Source organism: Ziziphus jujuba, chromosome 4 (assembly GCF_031755915.1).
Source record: "Ziziphus jujuba cultivar Dongzao chromosome 4, ASM3175591v1".
NCBI classification, from domain to species: domain Eukaryota; kingdom Viridiplantae; phylum Streptophyta; class Magnoliopsida; order Rosales; family Rhamnaceae; genus Ziziphus; species Ziziphus jujuba.
Window position 1 is genome coordinate 22,659,221 of NC_083382.1, and position 19,312 is coordinate 22,678,532.

The following is a 19,312-nucleotide window of genomic DNA, read 5'->3' on the forward strand; positions in this document are numbered from 1 at the left end:
TATAATATAAAAGTTAGTACATATAAAATTTAACCATGTGAAATAAATTTAATTGATAAACCATTTATACCTACATCTAAAAAGTTATAAATTTAAGATACAAAATAAGAGAAATTATTATAAATATATGAGATATTATTATGAATGATCAAAAACTATATATAAAAGTTAATTTCTATATATAAAGAAACTAAAGATTTTATACATTCACAAATCATTTATTTTATAAGTGATGTTTAATTAATTTTTAATCGGTTATTTTAGTCTATTTTAATTTACAACGTAATAAATTTAAACTTTGACAACCAAAACTAAACACATTATCATGCGCTAAATCTTTTATTATTATTACTATTATTATTATTATTCCAATAAATAAAAAAGTACTATGGAAATAATTCAAATAAAAATCATCTTTTAAACACAATTTATACCAACTTGACAACAAAATACAAATATTAATCTTTGACACTAAGAAAAAGAAGAAAAAATAAATTAAAAAAATATAAATGTGTGAAAGTCAAAATAAATAAATATACGAGAAGTTAAAAGTCAACCCAACTTCTCTACAAATGATTCAGTCAAGGAATGGCCGCTGACGATATTTGTTGTCCCAATAATCAAATCGTACGCCATTGCTTCCTGCAAGACATAAAGTCATCTTAAATAGGTATAACAATAAAATAGAAACAACATGATTTTAAACTGGTAAACTAGTCCATATTGAAATAATAATAATAAACCGTTCTGAAAGTTAACCTCTCATTGAATATGTAAAATGATTGCTTTTCAGCTACCATAAGCTCTTTAAATATAAGCAGTACAAGGATCTTCAAATATAAGCAATAAAAGTTCTAGTTCATAGATATTTTCAATCAAGAAGTTGAATGCTTCGAAATTTGACACAGAAATAATGTATGACACGTCGAATTGCTGACATAATCACAATTAGAATGTGCTTAACCAAGCTGATATGGCAATTGTATGATTGTGCCACTTTAAGCAATACAGAGTACGACTTGACATCATTTTATAGTGTAAAGCCTCTTCCTTGAAAGTGAACAAAGATGTTTCTAAACCATGCGTTGGACCATGAATGTGGTAAAGATGCAGACAACAAAAAAACTTATATGCTAGGGTGTTTTGAATATATTTTGAAGCTGCTGCAGACAATATTTTTCTAATCAAAGGATCTCATAGACTCGAAACAATTAATATACCTGAGAACACAGGTATCGAAGAGCAGCAATCTCAGCAAATGTTACACCTCCAACAAAGACAACAAGAACCAGGGAGCGCCTTCCATCAGCTACCCTGTGATTTATCAAAAGAAGTGTCAGTAAATAGCAACCATATAGACAGACCCAAGTGGAACTTTCCAGTAGAACTTCAGCCGGAAAGAAAAAAAAAAAAAAAAAAAGGGAAACATTGGTCAAAACATTTAAGCAACAGAAGTATCAATTTATTAACAAATTTAGACAGAAACCATAAAAAGAATGGACTCGACAAACATCAGGAAGTTTATAATCCTACATTCTAACTATTCAAAATTGTTTCTTATCAATTAACAAACTTCAAACTTGTGATTTTAAAGTGGTTCTTTACAAAGAAAAATAACCCAACACGCTAAGGCAACAATATATCAAGAAAAAACAATGCTTGTAGCAGTATCCTATGAAATAGGTTGACACATACTTGTCCATACTGGCTGAAGCACCCTGTAAAGTGTCCAATGATGGGCTACTTGAAAATCTTCCCTGTAAAAATAGTATAACATATCAAAAATTAATAGATGCAGCAGTATAACAAATAAGAAAGAAGGGCTATAATTGCTGTAGAATCAACAAGAAAGAACTGCTTGCAAATAGAAACTATAAACCAACATACCAAGAAGGATTGAAAGAAAACTTGCAACTGAAAAACAGAAACCCAAAAAACTTAAAAAAAAAGTGAAGAATAATCCAAGAGGATTTACTGACTCGCTTTTTATCTGAATGAGGTCCAGGCAACAGCTTCAAAATTTCTTCTATTGGACGCCTGAACAGTCAAATTTCACATTTAAGAGGGACGAAGTCATTCATGTAGCCATAGATGCTATAGTAATAAGGTCCACGAAGTCAACATTGAAGAAAGATTAGATTTGAAGAAAAATAAGCTACACAGAAAACCCCCAGCAGTGGCATTCCAGAAAAAGAGCATAGCAATGTCATAAAATGCCACACAATTCAGAACCAAATATGGTGTAAAAATCTTCATATGGCTGACAAATTAAATGAAGGTAAGTAATGAAAACTGGTGGTTTATGTAATGCAATAAACGCTAAAAAAAATTACATCTTCTATGTATGCCAATTTCAAAGCTTCAGCCCATATAATGAAAGGAAATTAAAGTTAAAAAGAGTTGAAGTTAAATAAAAAGCATAAAATTGAGGTTGCAGAAAACAAAAAACGAAAGCATTGAACCTCATTAGGCCCATAGAATTTTCAGCTTTAAAGAATTAATGGAGAAACACTTAAAACCGAAATAACATATAACAATGGGCTACAAAATTAGAATTGAGATCATCTAAAAATGTTATCAAAGCAGAAAATCGTCAAGGAATCCTGTGATTTTGCCAGGTGTTAAAATTAAGTTCATATTAAAAGTTTCATTTAACGAATAATACTTAATGTGGTGATAAGAGAATTACTGTTGCTAAATGTCTCTTTAGCATCCTTTGTTTTTAACTTCTTTAACTTTTCTTGATAATATATTTTATTTGTTCTAAAAAAATTTAATTTCCAACTTTGTAAGATGTTTTTATCAAACCTATTGTGAAAATGTAATTCATAAAGTTAAACGAGTAGATTTAGAAATTTTATTTTCATCACTTATAATGCTTCAACATTCTAGGGTTAATACACAACCAAGAGATATACAACATAAATAACATTATTCTTAAAGAGATAAAAGACCGAAACTTGCTTGCTCAGAACAAGAATTAGTATGTATTATGTAATTAGAGCACAAAAAATAATTAACCTCACCATCCAGATCGAACAGCATGCTGGACAAGGCGAATACTAAGAGGTGCATATCCAGAAAAGACATAGGAAATATCATTGGGGCTGTGATATTAGCAAACAAGTACAGAAATTAGCGAGAATGGACTTATAAGGAATTATAAGTAAATGAAACAAGCTAGAAATAATATACTGTAATTTATTAGGTTGAAAAACTGCATGAAGTGTGTTAGTCCCATAAAAACTTGAAGGAGCCATAATGGATACGAAAAGGTTCTAAACACTGCAGGATGTGCTTCAGTGTCAAAAATGAGAATAAGCCTTAATGTATTTGAGAGGCTTGAACACACTAAAGCATGCCAGTATCAAGTGCATCATTTACCACTTAACTAGGTTACAAGTATTTATTATATATCGATAATTTGAACAGGTCAATGTGCAGGCTATATTCGGTGTATTAATAAGGGCAAAATAGAATAAGGTAGACAATGCATATCAAAACTAAGAAAATAAAGAAACTTGGTATCTACAGAAACCAAGAGTAATCTAGAATCTAGATAAGGAATTGTTAACTAGAAAATTCAACGACAAATTGTCTGAATTCCTGTTATATAGGAGAAAGTGAAGTGGACCATATTAACTTACAAGAATAGCATAGCAATATATCATACAAATGCAAAAATTATAGTAGAGTTCTCCACTTCAATGAAACTATGGGCTGCCACCTATGTTAGACCAACGCTCTAAAAATACTTTGTTTATTACCGAAAAGAAAATTTTCTAATTAAATATACAACTTTGCAGTAGATACAGACAGATCCAAAGGCTAAGAATAATACTTGGCTGTGTCAGTGTCCTCAACAACAAGTTGCAGAGCACGTTTGACTGTCGGCCAGTTGCTTTTGGACTCCTGAATGGTTCAGATGATGCATAATGAATCATCTTATATTACAATAAACAAAATTTGTTAAATGAGCAATGCAGATAAAAATAAATAGATAACCTGTTTTTTCAGCAATCCAGCTTTTTCTAAGTTATTCAAAGTACCCACGTGCTCAAATCCATAACTGTGGAGTAGTTCTCTCCTAAACAAGAATGAAAATCTTAAATTATCTATATGATACAAAAAGTTGCATTTTCATGCAACTTGATGGTAAACTGTACAAACTAACTTAAAGCATATATGAAAAATGTCATTCTTGCCTCAAATAGTCAAAATTCTTTTTAGGTAACCCTGAATTTGTTATAGAAAATAAGATGAGAAGTCGTAGAACATTTATCAGTGGTTCCTGCTTATGGATCATTTCTTCAATGTACTCAAAGCATCTGCATTCATCAACTATATTTAGTTTCATGGCTGTAAAATTCCAATCCTGTCCAAATGTAAGTTCCCAGCAGCAGTGTAAATTCTCTTACATGTCATAACTCTGCGCCTCAACCATAGTGTGTTCCATGTCAAGTTGCGCAAGAAATGATGGCTTCGATGTAAAAGTTGATAAATACTGAGCAAGATTTATGTGCCTCTAAAGAAATAAAATGCAGCAAATTAGAAACCAAACTCATATTGTAGAACCCCACAAATAACACATCAGAAAATACGTACAGTCATTTCTGGCAACGAATTCAGCTTTTTGACAAAGTCCTTCAATTCAGAAACTGTCTGGGTCTGTATGCATTCAAATATCAATCAATCAGAACTACTTAACAACAACCACATATCAGCTTCAAGGCAGCTAATTAAGCTGGCAGAGACCACAAATAAAAGTAAAAGAAATGGGTAGTTAGGTGCTGAACCATTCACTTACAGTGGTGGTCATCTCTGTATAATCCTGCTTCATGGATGTTGCTTTCTGACGTAGAATCTGCAATCATACAACAGATGGCAACTAATAAATTGGAACTTCAAGAGATGATCTTAATGAAATAAAAAAAGAGATATGTGGAACGAAAAATAAATAACTGAAGAAAGGAAAAATGAAAGAATGACACAAATAACAAGAAAATCAATAAACAAATGTAAACTGGTAAAAACAGATCAACCTGGACAACAACTTCAAAGTTGAGATCCCGTATCTCCTTAAACAGCTTGTCACTATGTAACAACAAGAACAGTTAATACATATGAAAGAAAGAGATAAAGAAGAAAAAAGATGCTAAAATCAATTTGAAAAGTAAATATAAAGTCTAGATACCAAGCAGGCAATACTAGTTATTAGCTATTTTTGTCAAGGGAGTAGTAACTAAGGTAATAGGTATGGAATAATATTAACAACCAAAAAAGGCATTGATTATTCTAGTCAAGTACAGCTCTAGGAGTCATATGCATTAACCAAACCAAGAGACAGGCTGAGCTTATGTGATAGTTAGTCAGACACCTTGTTCTTGCATAGAAGGCAAAAAAATAGGTTTGCCTCCTCCAATTTCAATGGAAATTTAATATAACTTATGTTCAAAATACAGTCAAGTCCTATTTTTTAGGTTTGCTAATAACTGTTGAGAAGGTTAACAAAACAACAAAAAATTTTGGACCTATCCGAGCCAAACAAACTGACCAAAACTCAACTGGTTTGGTTCCATTCAATTTTTGTCTATAGTTGGTTCAGTTCAGTTTGGATTAAAAATAATTCAAACCAATCCAAACCGAACAGAACATATATATTATATATAATTTTTATTATTTTAATATTTAATTATAGTTTTAATATATTTTTATGTTTTTACTTTTTAGATTATTTAATTAAATATATTAATAATATTAAATTCAACTAATTTAAAAATAATAATATTTTTTTAAAAAAATTATTAACAAATTAAAAAATAAAATAAAATATTCAACCCGGCCAAATTGAACCAAACGGAACTCAAAATGGTCAATTTGGTTTGGTTTGGTTTTCCTCCATGCTTTGGTCTGGTTCATTTTGTTTAAAAAAAAAAAAAAAAAAAAAAAGGAGCAAAAATCAACCAAACCGAAGACAACCACCTTACAAATTCGGATCCTAAAGCAGTACATTGTTAGAGATATTTTACACAAATTTCTTTACTTTAACACAGTAGTATTGCGAGCATAAATAAAAATAATCACTAAAAGTAGATTTACACTGTACAATAAAGTTAAGGAGAACCACTAGGAATATACAACTAATGTCTAAAATCCCAAACTTGGGTGATGTCTATTGACTAAAAGTTTTCTGCATAATAGAAGGTTAATTACATATTACAGACACTTACAATAACAAGATTTAGTACAACATGAGCAAAACTTTTACCTAGTGGACAAAATAATTCAAATATATGAACCCAAAAAGAAGGATAACACTTATTTCATGAACTTATATGAATTATGAATCTATTGAGAGAGAGAGAGAGAGAGTGCATACAGCTTAAGAAACTCTAGACACTTGGAGTTGAAAAATATTGTTCGAACATATTGAATGGTTAAAGTGCATCAGAAAATGAACTAGACACTTCCTAAATTCTTCAAGAAATCCTGCATTCTTCAAGTGATACTGCAATGGAAACTAGTGAGCACCCGTCTTTGTGCTCAAAGATTATAATATTACCAAAATTCAAGTAAACCAAACCTATAATTAGATTCTTCATCTGACTATCCAATCTAATCAGTCCAATTAATAGATACTACAATAGTAGTGGGAAGGCCATTCAACCAAGATGTATTGACTACTGACTCCCTTTTCAATAAGATAAAAATAACAAAATCCGAGCAAGAGCTTGCTTTTCAGAGAACATATAGGACAAGTAGTTATTGAAAATAAGACAAAAGGGATTGAAAAAAAAAACAACAACCCAGAAACAACGATAAAAACAAAAAGGCTTCAACAATCAGATGTGTAGTAGGAGCATGATACACTTGCATTACATAAAAAAGTATATCAAACACAGACAACATTTTACCTTGAATTAAGCGGAACTTTGACTTTCTTTCCCTCTTGTTGGAGACCCATGATAGATGCATCAAGCTCCACAGACCCATTATTAATGCCTAGAAACTGCATAGAACCTATTAGAAAAGGCTTAACTAAATCCAATAAGCACAGGCTTCCGTTAAATTTCATCAAAAATCTACAATATCAAATTTGACCACAAATTTTTCATTAAAACAATGAAGAAATAAACTATTCAGCTTCTTTACAAATGGGTGCTCATACTACAGGAGGTCTAGTTGCCTCAATCGAGGTATGGAAAATTATGTTAGTCTCTTAATGTTACAAGTTTTGCATATATGCCTCCATAATTTTTCTCTCATCCAGGATTTGTCCGGGACAAAAGGATATGCGTGTAAAAGCATTTACCCACGTAGCCTTAAAAAGATAGGCATTGTCCTAGATAAATTGTGAACAGAGTGTCCAGGATGAGAGAATTACCATGTTTCTCCATATTCCCATAAATAATATAGACCTACCCTTAAATTTCATCCCTGTACTAAGTTAACCTTGAAAGAAGATTTTGCATTAAAAAAAATGGAGGAAAAAAAAAAAAAAAATCTCTTGCAAGCTCATACTACTAGAGGTCCAACTACCCTAATCTAAGTAGGGAAATTTATGTTAACCTCTTATCTTCTTTACAAGTTTTTGCATAAGTGTCTATATTTCCATAAATAAAATAATAGACCTCCCCTCAAATTATATTTTCGTACCAACATCTTCTCTTCAATCCAAAATCTTTCAATTTGTTGCATCCATAAGAAAATTTGAAACTTCAAAAATAAATATGTAAATAAATAGAAGAAATTTCTAAAAATGAGAGTACATTTGTAACAAATAAGAAACTGAAGGGAAGATATTTATAATTTCTAAAAACACCCAGGCATACTTGCAAAAGTTGTAAAATAAATAAAGACAATAATGTAAAATTTCTCATTTAGGTAATATGGATAGTAATGACTCGATTGACAAAATATATAGACAAATCAGTAATCAAAGCCGTTAGAAAGATACTTAAAAAGTTTTTATTTAACCATGATAACTGAACTTATATAATGATATATAGTGGACAGCTAAATTTGATTATTACACCTACATTTTCTAGAGCTGCTACACTCATATTACTCAACTATCATGTCATACAACAAAGTTTTAGATGCATAAAAGTAGTGCTCCAATAAAACAATGGCTTACCTCATCGAGAAGCCCCTCGTATGTTAGTTGAGAACACATAGGAGTGACCATGTCCACCTGCAGATATGGAAAAGCCACTTTTTGGTAAGACTGCCAGAACTCATGATATATTCATCATCCTAAAAAAGCACTAGAGCAGTAAACACGAAACCTAATACCCTACAAATCAGTAATTGGTATGCAAGAATATTATTCAACAATTTCTAATTCTTCTATATATCATTTTATCAATAGCTATTAGATGATAAGAAATTAAAATAATGATTCAATCTGCAATAAAATCCTTAATTAGCCCTATACAAAGTTCAAAATCTTGATCGAATTTGATACTCAGTATGGTTCCCTATGTATCTTGATGCCTAATTTTTATTTTTCCTGTTTGTAGCAGTAGGTTGATGGTTGTGCTGAGTATGATTGTACTTTTTCTAACCTGATTAGATAGTATTTTGGCACAGGGAATAACTAGTAGGACCATGATTTCTTATCCTTGGTAGGTTACTCTTAGATTTACCAGTTAATTCTTTTGTATCTAAACATCCCAAATTCTGAATCTCTCTTGTAAAATGAGCATGCTAAGTGTTATCTACAGAAAAAAATCCATCTCTTCCTTTCTTCTATAGTATTTCTTAGTTTTTTCGACACCAAGCCTTTCCTAGCAATTTTACCTGGGTCCTTAGACTTCTAACTAACAATTTCCTGCAATCCAAGCTCATTTAAGCTCAATCAACATCACAATTCTCCCTCGAAGTGCTAAGCTTTCCCTCATTAACTACTAAATAGTACTCTAAATCCCTTAAAACACTAAATAACTGTTTTGAATCCCGTTCAGCACCCCTACCCCTACCCCCCAAAAAAAAACGTGCTTTCCTTTCTCTAGTTGAATCCACAATCCCTCTTGTAATTTAGTGCAACAATCCATCCAAATGAGTCCTTGCCTTTTGCCATCATGGTACTTAATGATCATCCTGTACATCCCACCTTAAACACTACTGAAAAATCTGGATTCACTTAGTACATTTCGACAAAGCCCTCAAGATCATCCTTGCACAACAACACATACAATGTATCACAGATTCATTTTTACACCCTCAAACTTCAAAACCACATTACCCTCCGCTATAGCCTATGAAAATGACTAAGAAGGAGCATTACTTAACCAAGAGGTGCCATCTTACACTACTTCAGAATCAAAGTCATCCAACCGACCTCACACAGGGGGCACCTAAATTATCAATAGAAGCACCTAAATTATCAACAGGCGTGTGCTTAAAACCCAAGATTATCGTGCCAGAAAAGCAAAACTTCAGAAGTTCCAAGCCTGAAGCATGGAAGAGGAAAAGGCATCAAAGTAATCTAGCATATGCTATGCTTTCAGAACTGAATACATTGAATGCCCAACAATCGTAAATTCATTATCAAGCCATAATAATTCTAATATGTCTTCCATATTATACTAAATATGCAATAATAAATGCAATATTAACCATCTGCATCTTACATATTCTACTGCAAAGAGTTTCATTATGAACTACAGATATTAAAATATAACATGATGCAAGTGCAACTCACATCATATCATCTAACAAGAAGATGCCCACAAAAAAAAAAAAAAAAAGCAAGATACATGTGTGTGTGTGTGTGTGAGAGAGAGAGAGAGAGAGATTTACCTCCCTATCTATAAGGATAAGTGTGTTTATCTCTGGCACAACCATCTGAAGTAAAAATGAAGAGATAAGTGAGAAACAATCTAGGTACAGGTATCCCTCATTCAAGGCTATAAAGATAACATTATATATTATGTGGAACTTAATTTATTGCAAGAAAATCTTGAAGCAACTTATAATTACATCAGGTGAGTTAACAGGTTCCTCTGCTTGCAGACGGTTCAAAATTTCAGCAACACAAACTGATGCTTTCCCTTTGGCCCTCACATTGGGTATTAACCCAAAAGAAAACTGCAATACAATAGCCAATTCATGAATTCAGGCTAATTGCAGAAATTACAATAGAGCCATACTAAATAAATGCAATCACAAAAGTTTGTGGTTTCTATGGAAGTCTAGTTCTATAATCTCTTTATAAATTTTTAGTTACACATTTGAGGCTTCATCTTTAATGAGTCAACTGAACCAAACACATAATTAATTAAAAGCGCAAAAAAAGATGAGTATTTATACAACCTCAAGCTTGTGAATGGCCTTTGCAATATGCCAAAGAGAGCTTGTATCACCATCAACTTGGTATTCCTACAAGAAAACAGTAAATGAACAAATTATTGAAAACCAAGAGTCAAAGACACCATACCTAATTCATAATGGATAAAAGTAGAAATTTCTGCCATACTTTGTAAGCAAGATCAAGTTCGAAAGATAAAACATCCTCATCCAATGGAACTATGTACAATGGGTACTCCCCTATGGTCAACAAGTGGTGGACCTTTTCCTCCTCAAGGATCTGCATAGCAAAACAATACCTTAAAGCATTTCCTAAGTGAATGCATGAAAGAATACCATTAAAGTGAAAACGTAAGCTATATAAGAGAATCAATGGGCAAGAACTATTACCTTCTCACAACTAACTGCTCGGCGGGGAACAAAATAGACATAATATTCCCGCTGAAGACCTCTGGATATATCATTGTTAACATGGGAACTAATGAATTTCATCAAATTAAGCTGAGACCTGACAAGGTAAACCACTTTGGCAGCATCGGTTTGAATAGGTTCAGCTGAAAGATGTCGCAGTTCAACCCCATGCTCCTGTTTGTAATTAGCAGTTCAATGTGTACAATCTAAATTGTCAGATTATTTCCATCAATTTTTTCTCCACCGATTACAGCAGAACACAGTTTCCACAATAGAATCAATACATACAACATTGATTTTAAACCAAAGATGACAATTTTGTATGCAATCAGATGCAAATTCTCGAAATCTAAGATGACGATGAGTACTAATTATTGCACAAACTTCTCATTACAACTAAATAATTTCAGCATAAGGGAAACAAAATCGGAATCAAAATTTTATTGAGACAAGCAGTAGAACAAAATCGCTAGGATTGAATTACCTTAAGAAGTGAAGTCTGGATAATCACTGAGAGAGAGCCACTAAGCTTTTGATCGATAACCAAACACTTCTTTCCTCGAATCTATATATTACAAAATTGATTCAATACAATACACATACAATCATCCAACAAAAAGCCCCTCATTTCTTCCAATTATATGCAAGTAGAACACATATAAAATTATACACACAAAGAAGAAGAGTAAATCTTTCATTGAACTAAGCCCGACCCAATTATTAGACCCATGGATGGGGTATTTTATGTAATCAGCAAAACTTTCTAATAAACAAACAAGGAGATGAAAATATAGAAAATATATGTACATATATATATATATATATATATATATATATATACTATTTTTCTGTTTGATGTTGAACTTACATTCTTAAGGATGTTTATGAGCTCCTTCTGAGACTGTTCCCTGAAGTACATATATATATTGAATTCCATAACACCATATATATATAGATAAATTAATCAAAGAAATGCTTATGATATAGTTGCAGTGCAGCGAAACAAAGATTTCGTACCTTAGGAATGTGAGATTGAGAGGTGCATTGTCTAAATTGGGAATCTGAGCCATGGAAACGAAGCTTCAGCTTCTGTTGTTTAAACATACAAACCTCTTTTTGTGTTCAAAGAAGATGAAGATGTTCGTTCAGTTCCCAAAATACAACGGCCATTGACGGCTCCAAGCAACGATGAACGCCATGGAAATCGAGTCCGGCAACACCAACGAACAAATCTGACGAAAATTCGCCGATCAAGAGGTCCGACTAACCGTCCGTCTCCAACGAAGACGACCCGACCCAACTGAACCGCTGGTGATTTCGATGCTTCAGTTTAAAAGGCTTTCTAGTAATTCGAACCTTAAAAAAAAAAGAAAAAAAAAAAAACATTTGTTTAAACTGATATTTGGGTTGTGTAGAAAAAACCTTCTCTTTAAAAAAAAAATAAATAAATAAAAAATAAAAAAAGACAAAAGGCCCTTACGTGAGGCTAATCGTCCATAAACTACTTGAATCAAGGATACTAGTTCAGCCAGCCTTATAACATTCTGGGTCAGGCCTATTCAATCTGCCTTATAACCTGACACAGGTTCAGACCAGTCCAGGCCCCAATTACAATTTAAGCATATGGGAGTACATTTGCCTTCAAATTAGTCCAACCTACTTAACCTTCCGAGTGTGTTTGATACGTCCGTCAGGACAATGTTTGGATTAGACAGATAGAATAGTGTAGTTATGTATTTGGTACACTGAACTAGTTTAGGTATTAATGACAAGTATTATTTTAGTATTAATAATGCAGTGTAAGAATTCACCCAAAAAAAAAAAAAGAAAAAGAAAAAAAAAATGCAATGTAAAAAGTTAAAACCGTGTGCTGGGAGAGATGTGAAAAAAGGAACAATTTTTTTTTATTTTTAAATGGTATTACGGATGATCCATGTTTTGACACCTCAACAGAGACTCATTTCTTTCTTTTTCCTCTTTTAAGAAAGAGAGCCCAAACCACCATAACTGTAGCACATCACCATAACCATATTTTTTCATCTCCTTCTTCGCAAGACCATAGCAGGGATGGTTTCAGCTCCATCAAAGTTGCTTCGATTGTTGACACAATCCAGTGAGCAAAGGGAGAGCTGCTTCAGCAAGAGACACCAATGAGAGAAAGGAGAGCTTCGGCGAGTTTGGAACAGTGAGTGACCCAATGGGAGAGATGGGTCACTTGAGTCCTCTTCTCATGGGAAAACGTGACCGCCTTGGACAACTTGTTTCATTCTCAAAATTGTCTTCTTAAACACCGGATTGGGATACAGTCTTGTCCTGACCTGCCCAATCCTGCATACGAAACACTACCTTAAAGGTCAGACCAACTATTTGAAGCCTTTGTAGGCTTCAAGCTCAAAAGTTAATAATAAAAAAATCAATTTGAAATCTCAAAAACAGAGCCAATGACACAATTTAATATTTTAATACCGATGAGTATGAGCTTGGAGGAAATAGTGGGGCATCTTCTTGCAACTAAAATCCCAAAAACAGCTGGAACAGAATACCCCACAAACATACATCAACAACAAAACCATAAAGAATTTTAAATAAGTCATCAACACATGAGGTCATAGAGATTCACTTAGTAATTGGGTGGTTCCAAGGATGGCAAAATATGAGGCCATATAAATGAGGACTCCCTAATGGACCCTAACCACACAAACATTAAGATACCCGAAAGGGCTTGCTCAATCGTATCAAGCACAAGATGTGGTGCTATAAAATGTGGCAATGACTTCTATTTTCAATATCTTTTAAGGTAGTTCGGCCATCCAGATGATCTCTAAAGTAGTTCACCACTAACTCTGGTACTGTGATGTCACGACAGGTCTGTAGTATGGAAAATGATACTTTATCCTATTCTAGTAACTTCTCAAATTAATGTTGAAAACTACTTTGGAAATATTTATCGAGATAGCCACGCCCATAATTAAAATGGTGTCCCTGTAGTCTAGGTTTGTCAGACCTTTGGAACCAATTAAATCCGACAAGAAACTGTGGACCCAAGCCTAGTAATTGTCTTGCAATTGCATTGCTAAAAATGCATTATCAGTATCCTTGTCATTGAACAAACCCTCATAGCCCATTTCATTGTAGTACTTGATTTCACAAATTAAAACTCAAAATTCGAACGCTAATAAAATAATAGCATTTAAACAAATGCAAACGACATCATAGATACAGAACAAACCTTATGGACCTAATAGGATCAATTTGGAAAATAGGTCGAGTTGTTGGATTGCTTTCAATATCCTCAATACTACAGAAATTGGAATGTCTAATGTAGACATAGCAATCAGTCATGAGATATTCAAGAATCATGATCAAATCATTGACCTATGAAGTTATGTCGCTATAGTATTCAAAATCAAAGCTATTGTCATTGATAATGCGGCCGAAACAAGTAAGATCATAAAGAATGACTTCGTAGTTGGATTCCAAGTGGGGGCCAAAATGTGTATCCACGTCCATTGGCTGATGCTATAGTCATGTGATTCGACCACACAGACATAATGAGCATCCAAGAACGTTTTCTTTATCATATTATACTCAACCAGTATGATTTCCGTAATTGAAGACATGGAAAATTATGAAATCTAGAGAGAAATGAAAAAAAAAAAAAATTTAGAAAAAAAAAGGAAGGAAAAAGGGAGACTGATTACACTTGGTGGCTTGATTTACAATGCAAGAATGAGGTGAACCAGCCTTAAATAGGCAATACTTTGTAACAAATATAGGAAAATATAGACAACAAAATCTATGACACTAATTAGGTCTCATTTGTTTCCATGTAACACATGATCAAAGAACTACTGCTAAAATATAGTTGTGCCAAACAAAATCATTCATTTGTACCAAGTATCACTCTCAGATGTCAATACATAATAAAACAAATAAATTGAGCATACATAACAAAACCATTTGATCTTGCGGTCTTATTACCTTTTAAAAAACATGCACTTAAGAATCAAGAGGTATGGACTCCATCTTCCACAAATCAAAATTGCACGTAGTACGCACCATGTATCGAATAACAAGAAAAAATAAAGATACTAATTTCAGTATGTAAGAAAATTAAATTAAAAAAATAAAATAAAATATTCAGAACTTAGTATATATGAATTGAATGATTTATCCGAGATTTGTGTGATACCAAAACGTTCTTAAGATGAATTTCATCCTACAGATGACTCTATTATGTTCGTCTCCCAAAATGCAAAAAATTAATTTAGATTTCGAACATGACACCATCAAAATCTTTCACTGCGAATTTAATCTAAGCTTTACTACACTTATTCCTCAAAGTTCTTCTCTTAATTCAATTCTTATTCTGCTCAAAAGAAAGCTCTAAAAAACTGCATATATAACATTATAAGACCAAACATAAGGAATATTAAAAATCGCCCAATTAAAATCCATTTATTCCTTATCAATGTAAAATCTATTAAAACTCATTTATTTTCCATGAATGAAAAAACGTTAAATCATTCAATACCAAAAATGTTATGGATGTTACACAGTAAACATGGTACACATGCAAGCTTCAACAAAACTGAGCAAGCAACACTTTCTATGTGCAAAAATTCTCATATTACTAGTGCAGCCGCTGAAGATGTTTGGAGGCTCTGGAACCTCTCCCATATCTCTTCTTTCTATAGTGTAAGAATCTTGTCCATGTTTCTACCTCATGTCAACACATAAATCTTCTGCACTTTTTTTTTTGTGGTTATTATTATTTTAATAACGCCTACAAGAGCTAGTGGATTAGGAGGCCATGACATGACAACTCACTCACCGGGCTAAGAAACCCATACAATTATTTCCCTACTCAAGGCATACCTAAGAACAAAGAACACACACTATAGCATTTTTATTTGTTTTCCTCTTCTTTTTTTAACTTGTTTGGCAACATGCTCTGTTTTGCATTATCAAATTACTATTCTAAATAATTGGTTCATTGCTGTCATCACATTAAATTTTTTTAAAAAGTAATTAGATTCACAATTCTTTTATCTTTCTTTTCTTTTGGACAAAAACAATTATTTCTTATTAAAAGGAAAAAAAAACCAAAAATTACTTTTACAAAAATATATACGAATTATACGTGTGAGATGGTCGTTGGAGGCGAACGTTGGAGCCTAAGTCTATGGGATTTAGAATCAAGTAATGAGAGAAGGTTACATGGGTTTCAATTCATTTTCTTACAAAACCATATGGACCATTATATTCTCAACTTTCCTACGTGGGAATCTAAAAATTCCGATCTTGTTCTCCTGAATATGGACCATTGGAAACTTTAGTTTGTATGATCTTTGGAAAAATTGCAATAACATTTCATGTGTACATTTTTCTTTTTTGCTTTCTGTATTCCTCAAAATTATCAGAGATCACCCCTCAAATATCATTTTGTTTTAGAATAAATATATTTTATTATCTACACACACTTATTAAACTTTTCATATGTAAATCAAATATATATGGATTAGACCGACTATAGTTTAATTAATTATTATGTCCAAATTTGTTGAAAAAAAAAAAGAATATGAAAAGGTGAAATTAGAACAACAATAAGATTAAAACTTCCTAGCAGTTCTTGCTACTTGAATATATTTATGTTCTCTTTCATTAGGCATGCTAAAGTAATGAAATTTACCCACCTTGCACTTGCTCACTAAAGACATATGTGTTGACTTAGCCTACACAACAATCAATTTCAGGGACAGAACTATATTAATATGGATGTATTCAATTCAGAGTTTAAAGGATTTAAAATGAGTTATAGAGTTTAAAGAATTTAATGGATTACTATGGTATTCCATAGATTTTATAAAGAATTTATAGGAATCCAACGAAATCTTTTGGTTTAAGACTAGATTTCATATTGACAATTTTATTTACAATTTTACTATTAAAATACTTTTAAATCCATTAAAATCCATCATTTTTTAAACTCTTTTAAAGTTAATAACTTTTTAAATATTACTAGATTTTAAATGAATTCTATAAAATCATAATTGAATACATCTATATTTTAATAGAGTTTTATAAAATCTATGAATTGAATATTATTGGACTTGTATGGATTTTTTTAAAATCTAAATCGAATACTTCTAAATTTGTATGGATTTGTATGGAATTTTTAATTTTTTTAGAATATCTTTATATATCGTATAAAATTAAACATAATATTAAATTTGGCCCTATCAAAAAATTGCTTGACTTTCTGTTTAAACTTATCTCATTGAAGCTATCTTTCCAAAAAAAAAAATCTCATTAAAGCTAATTAGTCAAATTTGTTTGTCTTAATAGAGTTTTTAAATCATTTTTTTGACTTAATAGAGTTTATGAATTCTTAATATCTGCAAGTTATAATTAGTTACTAATTTCTATATTCTGCCTTATGAGTTACAAATTTCTATATATCACATATTATCTCTTTAACCTAATCTAATCAATTTATTTATTTATTTTTTTATCTCTTATAGTAAACTACTCTACAAGGTGAAATAACAGGGAAAAAAAAAATTTTGAAATTGGTTTCAATGGTGTTTTGCTTTTCAATTGTGTACAAAGAGATCAAGGTTAAGAATTTTTGTTTTCACTAATTTTTTATTCTTATGCCTAACCATTTGATATATATATTTTTTATACTTTTAAATTTGTAAAGTTTGATGCATAGATCAATTTGATTATATACGTTGTAACAAGTATTAGAAAAACGTCTTTGAATGTGCACATATAATAGAAAAAAAAGAAAAGAAAAAAGAATTGATGAGATTATATTGATCTTTGAGATTTGGAAGAACATAAAATTATATTTTGATTTATGATTTTTTTTATAATAGAGTTATTAATATAGTTTTTTTTTTTTGGTTGAATATAAAAATTGAATACTATTATTTTTAATAATAATTTAATTTTAAATATAATTCTTTTTATATGAAAGTTATGGTCCCCACCAATAGAATCCTGGTTCTGTTCCTTTTCTTGACCCTCCCATCGACCAGCCTTATATTTATGAATCTTTGAAAGTGGATCCTTTTTGCTTATATGGATCACAACCTGCTCTTTCATAATGTGAGATGCATTGTTCCCTTCCACAACAGTTAAGCTACCCAGCTAAAAAAAAAAAAAAAAAAAAAAAGAAGGTAAATTTTAAATAAACATTAGATCAATTGGAAATTTTCAAATAGTTCAATAATAATAGTATGACATTTTGAACTTATGCTTCATGTTTGAATGATTTCAAGTTTCAACAAACAGTTGGTACAATAGCAGAGCACAATGGAAATGAAAAGAAAAAAGAAAAGGCACCTAAATATTTATATATGGAACAATATGGAAGTAACTAATTTTTTTCTTTTTTTTAAATATTAAAAATTAAAAAAGAAAAAAGAAGAAGAAGAAGATAATAATGGCTTCATGTAAATGACTAGGATCAAATGTGCAGTTAAAACTAACCAGATGTACAAATTAGTGATCAAAAACTGTAGACTACAAATATGAGATGCACAATTTGTTTCATAGAGAGTAGATTGTATGGTACAGAGTTAGTAAAACAATGAAGCACCGACTATGGCAACAATCCTTAAAAACAGATATGCAATTGCAAAGCAAGCCACAATAACCATAATATGGGTTTCCGTACATTCTTATTTCTATTAACCATCCGTTAGATTTCTAAGAAAACAGAATAGAAAACAAATACAACACAAATTTCATTTTCATTCCAATTACCTTGATATCCAAGCATATGGGAAAACCAGGGTACTAATGTGTCAATTTACTTAATTTATTTACTTAACAGGATCTCAGCTCTTAACAACAATATATGTTATACTCAATTAAAGTTTTTTTTTTTTTTTCGCTAACAATTATACTCAAATAAAGTTAAAATAAAATCATGTTTCAGAATACATATCAGTAAGACAGAAAAATACAAGGTGGCAACAAACTAATACGGCAAGTCTTACAATCCCATTTTAAAAATTTAATAAAAAATTAAAAAAGCAAATGGGGAAAGCAGATCTTTAAGTAAAAACTAGAAGAATATGAAAGATGCATATTATTAGCGAGTAATTCTTACATAAGGCATTCTTAAAATAGATGATTAAGCAAAGGGCTTCTCTTACCATGTCACAGTAGCTAGCTTTTCTCTCATCCTCTTCAGAGATAAAAGACATGATATTTCTTGTACCTAATCATTATTCATCAACCAAAACCGTTATGAAAATTAATTCATCTAGGAAGTTTTTCTTAAAATTGTATGCACCATGGTGTTAGCATAGCAAGATTAACAAGTTGTCCATATGAATAAAACAGTTAATGAAAAAGTCAACACTAGAATTCAATTCTTTGTGATGTTATCTAGCATACAAAGACATTCAACACTTCGAGAGCTAGGAGATGTATAAGTTATTGGATTTCCATAAAATGATATGATCTATTGGACTCCCTCGGATTTCTCATCTACTATGTTGTCTTTTCATGTTGGAATTATATAGCAGAAGCTAGGAACCTTACATGATAGATATATTTTCATTACTCAATA

At 31.4% G+C, this 19,312-nt stretch overlaps 1 protein-coding gene across 2 annotated transcripts; it reads right to left on the reverse strand.

The window, feature by feature from the left end:
• Positions 1-395: 395 nt before the first annotated feature.
• LOC107417209 (vacuolar protein-sorting-associated protein 33 homolog) lies at positions 396-12,390 on the reverse strand. 2 transcript variants are annotated; one of them, XM_060816546.1, is made up of 23 exons: positions 12,243-12,390; positions 11,740-12,078; positions 11,591-11,630; positions 11,207-11,287; positions 10,702-10,896; positions 10,481-10,591; positions 10,318-10,383; positions 9,985-10,092; positions 9,805-9,849; positions 8,138-8,194; positions 6,915-7,009; positions 5,043-5,094; positions 4,808-4,864; positions 4,606-4,668; positions 4,419-4,525; positions 4,206-4,328; positions 4,006-4,087; positions 3,842-3,912; positions 3,027-3,107; positions 1,980-2,037; positions 1,696-1,757; positions 1,221-1,314; positions 396-642 (listed from the first exon to the last, which is right to left on the reverse strand). In XM_060816546.1, the coding sequence occupies exons 2-23, from the start codon at positions 11,790-11,792 to the stop codon at positions 553-555; spliced, it is 1,791 nt and encodes a 596-aa protein (XP_060672529.1). In that variant the 5' UTR covers positions 11,793-12,078; positions 12,243-12,390; the 3' UTR covers positions 396-552. The 2 variants fall into 2 exon arrangements, with proteins under 2 accessions (XP_060672529.1, XP_060672528.1); XM_060816545.1 differs by having other exon boundaries at positions 12,203-12,384.
• Between the last annotated feature and the right edge of the window lie 6,922 nt (positions 12,391-19,312).

Coding starts and splice junctions, on each gene's coding strand:
- LOC107417209 (XM_060816546.1), bottom strand. CDS start 11,792: ATGGCTCAGATTCCCAATTTAGACAATGCACCTCTCAATCTCACATTC. Junction 10,384..10,480: donor AACTTGATCTTGCTTACAAA/GTATGGCAGAAA, acceptor GTTTTCTTGTAG/GAATACCAAGTTGATGGTGA. Junction 4,329..4,418: donor GAGGCGCAGAGTTATGACAT/GTAAGAGAATTT, acceptor TGATGAATGCAG/ATGCTTTGAGTACATTGAAG.